Source organism: Carcharodon carcharias, chromosome 14 (genome assembly GCF_017639515.1).
Source record: "Carcharodon carcharias isolate sCarCar2 chromosome 14, sCarCar2.pri, whole genome shotgun sequence".
Lineage (NCBI taxonomy): Eukaryota > Metazoa > Chordata > Chondrichthyes > Lamniformes > Lamnidae > Carcharodon > Carcharodon carcharias.
Genome location: NC_054480.1, coordinates 147,824,276 through 147,832,718, shown reverse-complemented (window position 1 = coordinate 147,832,718; position 8,443 = coordinate 147,824,276). Strand labels below are relative to the sequence as shown.

Sequence of the window (8,443 nt, the reverse complement as noted above, 5' to 3'; positions counted from 1 at the left end):
TACCCTATGCCTCTATTTATAAAGCTTAGGATCCCTCATGCTTTTCTCAACCTGCTCTGCCACCTTCAACAGTTTGTGTGCATTCCTGGGCCAGCATTTATTGCCCATCCCTAGTTGCCCTTGAGAAGGTGGTGGTGAGCTGCCTTCTTGAACCGCTGCAGCCCACGCGGTGTGGGTATACCCTGCACCCCCTCTAGAATTGTACTCTAGTTTATATTGCCTCTCCCCTTTCTTCCTACCAAAATTAATCACTTCACATTTCTCCGCATTAAGTTTTGTCTACAATGGGCAGGTGACGTGTGGGGTGTGGGCCCCAGTGTGTAAAATGACGCATGGTGAGGTCGGGGGAGTGTCCTGGTGTCACCGTGTGCCATCGCGATATTTCATTGGGCGGGCGGGCGGCAATGAAGTGCGACGTGTGTTCGCCATTAATTAATTGGCTAGTTAAGGCCCTTAACTCGGCAATCGATGCCGATTTCCAGGCATCCGTCCGATCTTCAGCTCGGCGCACGGGTGCAACGGGCAGGTGGGTAAGAGACTTTTTAACGACACTCATCCACGGGTGAGATAAGAGGGCTCAGTGGGGTTGTCAATCTGGTTTGTGAAGTATTTATTGCAGAAAGTGTTTAAAATGTGCCTGTGTGATAGGTAGCAGTTCAGAACGAATTCCAACAGCTTTCTCTGTACTTTTAACCTTCAGCTCAGCTCTCTGTAGTCAGGAATCTTTCTCGGGCCTGCAGCTTTCCGGAGGCCTCCCTGTAGCCTGGGTATGGGTTCTGACATCTCCAGTGGAGGCAGCTCCTCTGAGGAAGAGAGGGATAGAATAAGGAGGAGGCTGGGAGTGGACAATCAGCCTCCAGGGGAGCCACCTTTGGGAGGCCAGGCACAGGCACAAGGGGCGCAGGACCAAGAGGTTATCCAAGGTGGAAGGGGCTGCAGAAGATGCCACTATCCTGCTGCCAGGGTTTACAGGCGGCGAAGCAGCTACCTCAATATGTCTGAGGTGGAGTGCCAGAGGAGGCTTCGATTCTCAAGGGAGACAGTCAACTATATCTGTCAGATGATTGGCCCTGAGATCTCCCCTAACTGTGTGGGTGGACACCCCATGCCAGCGGCTCTGAAGCTCACAGTTGCCCTCCACTTCTATGCCTCTGGCTCCTTCCAGGGCTCGGTGGGTGATCTTTGCGGTGTCTCCCAATCAGCTGTCCACATTTGTGTCAAGCAGGTCACAGACGCTCTGTTCAGACGGGCATTGACTTTCATCCACTTCCGCTGGGACCAGGCAAGTCAGACACAGCGAGCCAGAGGCTTCGTGGCCATTGCTGGCTTCCCCCGTGTCCAGGGTGCTATAGACTGTACACATGTGGCCATCAAGGCGCCAGCAGGTGAGCCTGGTGCCTTCATCAACAGGAAGGGCTTCCACTCCATGAACGTGCAGATAGTGTGTAATCACAGGATACTGATTCTACAAGTCTGTGCAAGGTACCCAGGCAGCTCCCACGACGCCTACATCCTCAGACGCTCCCAGGTGCCGGGGCTCTTCAGTGCTCCAGCCCGGCTGGATGGATGGCTGCTGGGTGACAAGGGCTATCCCCTCAGAAGGTGGCTCATGACGCCTCTCCACCATCCAAGAACAGAATCTGAGCAGCGGTACAATAGGAGCCAGGGCACCACAAGGGCTGTGGTGGAGAGAGCCATCGGTCTTCTCAAGATACGATGCCTGGACCGTTCAGGGGGTGCACTCCAGTACTCCCCCAGATCGTGTCTCTGTGATAATGGTAGTTTGCTGCACACTCCACAATCTTGCACTGGAAAGGGGGGAACACAGTGGACGATGAGGACGTTGATACAGTGGATGCGGCTGCACACGATTCGGAAGATGAGGAAGCACAGGGCAATGATGAGGGGCTGAACACTGACCCGGGACTACACCAAAGAGTCAGAGACACCCGGGAGACTTCAATCCAACGAACGTTCAGTTAGCTCCACACAAATGGATCAGGAGGACCAGCATTGCCTGGCACTTCCACAGTTGGCACTTAAGTGCTCCATTTGCTACTTCATCAGCTGCAACTAAGGGCTTTGGACATAAACCTCAATGTCCACTCAAACACTCATGACATGTCTGTAAAACATACAAATGCAGCACAAAGGAGCCACCCTCAGCCATGGTAACACATCTGGATTTAATTTCATCCATGATATGGTGCAACAAAATGAAAGCAAACCGTTTTTACAACAGCGATAAATAATAATTCCCTAATCTAGGGCCAACACAAAAGCACCAGTGAGAATCCCACCGTGTGGCTAAGGTGTTTTATGTTTACGTTTCCGGGTGCTATGTCTTGGTGCCGCCCCATTGCTTGGAGTAGCTTCTTAGACAGCTGCTGACTCTGCTGTCCTGTTGGCCTCGATGACCTTGGCGGCTGTCCTCTGGCCCATGGAGCCAATGCTGGCCCCACCTGGGAGGGAGCTGCCAGTTCCACAGCTGGCACCTCCACAGTCACTGCAGCCTCAATGGATGCAACAGTCACTGGCAGAGGGGCGGAGGAGCTGCTGCCCTCATCCGGAGCGCCCTGAGAGGAGCTCACAGCGACGACAGGCAGCTGCTGTGCCGACGTGAGGTCACATTGGACCTCCCTGCTCACTGCAGCTGGATGGGCACCGAGCGGAGATACTTGGTGCCCAGAACATCTCCCACATTGGGAATGACCACCTGTGGCCATTAGTATTGTGAGAGCTTGCAGGTCCGAGCGTATCCCCGGGAGAAGCTGCTTGTTCTCCTGGAAGCCCCTCTCCAGGAGAGTCGCCACTCTCTCCATGGAGGAAGTATGACGCTCTGACATGAGGCTTTATGGCATCACTCATGCTCCATGTGGACTCCTCCACCACAGACACCAAGTGAAGCATGGTCTCATGCAACACTCCCAGGTGCTCCCGCACACCTGGCCGCATTTCCTGCAGCTGCTGCGCTGCAGACGGCTCCAGAGGCACATCATCACGCACCGACTGAGCATGTGCCTGGTCCCCTGCAGTCCTCCGACTGCTGGTGCCATCGGCACTCTCTGTCCCTGCCATATCCTCCAGTGATTGTGAAGTGCCCTTTCCACTGTGCCCCGGGACACTAGCCGATGTTGCTAGTCCGACTGATGTGCTAGCGTCTGCGCTGGTGCCTGCCTCACAGAAATGGTGTGATGCAGGTGACAGTTCAGGGCCCTCAGGTGTGAGAGGGGGCATCTGTAATGGAGCCTGGTCGCCAACCTCTGATGATGCTGAAAATAATAACAAGGATAGTGGATTAGTTAGCATGCACACAGTGACACACTTCATCCCTTTCCCCCAGGCTCATTATATGCTCAACCTTCCAGACCCTAAGAAGACGAACATTGGTGGGGTGGCAAATAGTCAGGAGGAGGCCCAAAAATTACAGGTGGATACAGACGGGCTGGTCAGATGGCCTAAGGAATGCCAACTGGAATGTTACATGGATAAGTGTGAGGTGATGCACTTGGGAAGGACAAACAAGGTACGGGAATACATGAGGAATGGTAGGACCATGGAAAGCAAGGAGGATCAGAGAGACCTTGCTGGGCATGTGGACAGGCCCGTTAAGGTAGCGGGACAGGTACATAAGGCTTTTAAGAAGGTAAATGCCATACTTTGTTAGCCGAGGAATAGAATGTAGGAACAGGGAGGTCATGTTGCAAGTGTAGAAAATGCTGCCTAGGCTGCAGCTATAGTTCTCTGTTCAGTTGTGATCAGCGCTTCATGGGAGGGATGTGATTGGAGTGGAGAGAGTGCAGAGGTCGCTGACCAGGATGCTGGCTGGGCTGGAGAGTTAGAGTTATGAGGACACATAGCATAGACTGGGGATATTTGCCGTGGAGCACAGGAAATTGAGGGGTGACATTATTGAGCTTCATAACATTATGAGGGGCATAGGTAGAGTGGACAGAAAGCAACTTTTCCCTTTGGTGGAGGGATGACTAACCTGGTGGCATTTATTTAAGGTAAGGGGCATGAGGTTGGCAGGTGAGGTGATGAGGAACTCTTGCGCACAGTAATGTGGGACGTACTGGCTGAAAGGGTGGTGGACACAGAAATCCTCCTAACATGTAATAAGTATTTGGATGTGCAGTTGCGATGCCATGGCATACAAGACCATGGGGATAGTGGTCAGAAATGGCATAAGGTGACTTTGGAAAGTGCTGGACACGCGCATCTTCGAAGGGTCAAGGGACCTTTGTCTATGACCCACACCTCTGACTCTATCAGTCTGTAAATGAGCAGTTTTGCTACATTAACGATTCCAACAGTCATCAGTGCTTTGGATGGTGGGAGGACAGAGTGGATGTGACTGTGGACCTCAAATACTTGGCCGTTCCACCCCAGTCTCACCGACACCAGGGGACCTGGGCACATGGTGCGTCTCAAGCTCAAAGGCCTCCTGCTCAAAACGGCTCAATATCACCAACTAGACCTGGCAGCCTCCAGTGTGCAAATGCTCATAAGCATTGTGCACATTTTTCTCCTGCTAAGCAGAAGAGGATTTATTGGGGCTGATCGTTCATGTACTCTGCACGCGCACGCCGCACCCCAACCACAGTGGCCCATCTGAGGCCTCCAGTGCCTCCTGTCCACGGTCAAAAAATATAGTACGGCTGATCCCCCCGCCCCCAACGGCCACCTTGGACACATTCTGCGTCCATCACTTTCAGAAACACATGGCCTTAGCTCCCATGGCAAGGAGGCGCAACTAGATGGCTCTTGGCCACGGGACCTTGAGGCTCCCCTTCCACACTCTCATCACCGTGAATAGGACATGTGTTGGAGTTCTGAGTATGTGCCGAGCTACCTCCCCTGCAGGTTGCCCCCAGACTAGTCATGTGCTACCAACACATGGTGTGGGGAGAACCCATCTTCTCATGAACCACTGAGGCTGATGTAAGCATGGTCACTATCTGCCTGTCCACCCAGCATGTGCCAAATGCCCAACATGAGCCATTGCGTTCAGGACAGTAAACGTGGCCAGGGTGGGGTGGGCTCCTCAAAGGCTAAGGCTACCTGCTGGGTTAAATGCCCAACACCAACATGGTCCTCACCCTTCCAGAACGCAACAAATTGTTGAAGCGCTTACGGCACTGGATCCAGGTGCGCCGCACCACGTCATGGGAGCTCACCACCTCCTCCCAGGCACGTTTTGTCATGTGGGGGGGGCCTCCTCCTCCCATCCTGGGGGACTAACACCTCCCACTGTGCTGCCACTTTGTCCACAATGGCAGCAAGGCAATCATCAGAAAAGTGAGGGGCACATTGGCCCCCCCACTGGGCTGCCCTGCAGCCTGCCCTGCTGGGCCACACCCTGCAGCCTGCCCTCTTCCTCTGACCTTCTCTCTACATCAGCCTGCTGTGCAGACCCCCTGTGTACCACCTGTAACTGGCCATGACGAACAGCCTAAAGGACGCTACCAGATCTTTTTTTTAAACAGACTGCCGGGTCTCCATTGGACCTGGCGGTCTGGACAGGCCTGCCGCAAACTTCAGACTCCCGCTCTCCATGGGAGTCGGAAATGCACTGGACAGGCCTTAATTGGCCCACCCGTGCAAAATGGTGGTGCAGCCCCGATCATGGAGTGGTGATTGGTTCCGCTACCACCCGCGTCAGCATCAACTCTGCCCACCCACCAAACGGAAAATTTTGGCCCATGTGTCGGTCCATTGCAGCAACTTGCCTATGTCCCCTTGAAGTTTATCACTGTCCTCCTCACAGTTCACAATACTTCTGAGTTTCATGCCATCTACAAATTTTGAAATCGTGCCTTGCCCAGCCAAGTGTAGGTCATTAATATATAACAGAAAAGCAGTGGTTTCTCCAGTGGTGAACTCCCGCGACGTGGTGCGGCGCACCTGGATCCAGTGCCGTAAGCGCTTCAACAATTTGTTGCGCTCTGGAAGGGTGAGTACCATGTTTACACTGACCTCTGGGGAATCAACTGTAGATCTGTCTATCTTCTTTCAGCCTGAAGAGCAACTGTTCAATACTACTCTGTTTCCTGTCACTCAACCAGCTTTGTATCCACCCTAGCATATTTTGTGGCACCTTTAGAAGTCCATATAGACCACATCTACCATATTACCCTCATCAATCATCCCTCTTACTTCATCAAAAGATTCAATCAGGTTAGGTAAACACAATTTGCCTTTAACAAATCCATATTGGCTTTCCTTTATTAGTTTGCACTGGTCGAAGTGATTTAATTTTGTTCTGAATTAACAACTCTAATGTCAATAGTGTGAAAGCTTTTAAATAGACTGATCTATAATTACAGGGTTTATCGTTGCATCCTTTTTTCGAAAAAGGATTGATATTTGCAATTCTCCAGTCCTCTGGCACCTGTGCCATTTCTAAGGAGGATTGGAACATTATGGCCAGTATATGGCTAAGTAATTACAACCCCTTTTGTTGAGATTTGTAAGATGTTAGACCATAAGACATAGGAGCAGAAATTAGGCCAGTCGGCCCATCGAGTCTGCTCCGCCATTCAATCATGGCTGATAAGTTTCTCAACCCCATTCTCCCGCCTTCTCCCTGTAACCTTTGACCCCCTTACCAATCAAGAACCTATCTATCTCGGTCTTAAATACACTCAATGACCTGGCCTCCACAGCCTTCTGTGGCAATAAATTCCATAGATTCACCACTCTCTGGCTAAAGAAGTTTCTCCTTTTCTTTATCTCTTAATCCTTGGACTGTAATGCTGTCTTAAATTGCCATTGTGAATCATTTGCTTTCCAATATGAGTTATTTATTGCTGGTTATCGCCTATTTCTCTGATATTTCGATTTTTGTTGCTAGGTAATTTGATAGGTTTTGATTACACCATTTGCAATTTCAGTTATTGCAGATATGGTTTAGGAATCAAATAAGATTTACTTATGCTAAGAACTTTTGTAAAATTTAATTCATTTATCTCATTTGTGGACAGCTTAATTGGCTCTTACCAATAAAGTATTTTCCAATCTTAGAATACTCTCTTCGCAAATCATGTTGCAGCCTTATGGAATGCATTGAGTGGATCAAGAAAAATTTAAAAATTACTCCTGCCTGAACCCTTGAATTAAAAGAAACAAAAACTGACATCTTGGACAATGGTTCTTTTTCTTCAGCTTGTTGAAGCACATCCATCTGCTGTCCAGTGAAGCCTTCAATAATTTGGATTCAATTTCCAGTCATAATTTCAAATGGGCAGTTAAGTCGCCCATTTTATTTAGAGGGCTAAGTCCTGCAAATGAGTATGTCATATTGATATTCATTGACGAGGAGTGCTTTGCCCTTTGCACATTAATCTTGTGCCCTATTATATGAGTAAATTCTTAATCTAATTCGCATAATTAAGCAACAATTTGATCTTAATGGGTGACAGTGCAGAGAGGAGATTATGTTCACATTAAAAAGCTCTTATTATGGATCCCAAAATGATCAATATGTTTGAAAGTAAAGTAATAATACTTAAGCTGGTATTAGTTGTAGACCATGTATTGGTTACAGATTCAGGTAATTAATGCAGGAGTTGTTTTTTTACCAAAGTTCGTTTGCTCTTAATGCTATTGAAATATAAAGTATCTTTTACTATACTGTTTCATTACCCTTTATTTCTTATCCTTTTTATATCTTTGGAACACTACTTTTCTGCTAACCATGTGACTTCTGCCCAGAGAATGATTCACCTCCTGTACTGTTTTATTTAGTCATATTTATTGAAGTAAGTTGTTGATTTCTCTTTTTGCAGAAAAATACAATACGTATGTGACGCTGAAGGTTCAGAATGTGAAGAGTACGACCATTGCTGTGCGGGGCAGCCAACCATGTTGGGAGCAGGATTTCATGTTGTAAGTTTGAAATATAAAAATGGCATAATAGAATACAATGCTGATTCCCTATAAGCATGGTAATGAGCTATGAGCTCCATCGTACATTACCATGTAAATTGTAATGAGAATACAGGAGATTACCTTGTTAAAGCAAGAATGCAATATAACTCTGCGCTTCTGTGATTAAAAATAATATTGCCATTGTTGATTGGAGATGTGGGGAAGTTTTTTTTGTTAGCCATGCGTAGTGTCATTGTAAAGGTAATGTGACGACTCTTGTGTAATTTTGAGTGGTATTGTAGATATTTTCAAAAAATTAAACTAGATAATCTATATTCCAAATAAATGATTTATAGATAACTTTATGCTAAGTAATGCTGTCGATCGAATTTTTATCAAAGCAGGTTGATCTTGTGATGAAAACCAGACAATGTTGGCACATTCAGGAAAATTACCATCTATCTGGGTTGATTGGCTTTGCAATCTTTCAGCTCATATGTTGTGACATTGAAATTAAAAGTAATTTTAAAGCCTACTTCCTCAGTCACATCAACCTTAGATGAGATTTTAT

General features: G+C 48.2%; 1 protein-coding gene across 1 annotated transcript in view; it reads left to right on the top strand.

Annotated features, from left to right (window-relative positions):
• The first annotated feature begins 7,852 nt into the window (after positions 1 to 7,852).
• LOC121287635 (protein unc-13 homolog A-like) overlaps positions 7,853 to 8,443 on the top strand; it is a 298,606-nt gene continuing 298,015 nt past the window's right edge. Inside the window, exon 1 of the mRNA XM_041205568.1 lies at positions 7,853 to 7,890. Coding sequence (XP_041061502.1) covers positions 7,886 to 7,890 — 5 coding nt within the window. The 5' untranslated portion in view covers positions 7,853 to 7,885. The remainder of the gene's footprint in view (positions 7,891 to 8,443) is intronic.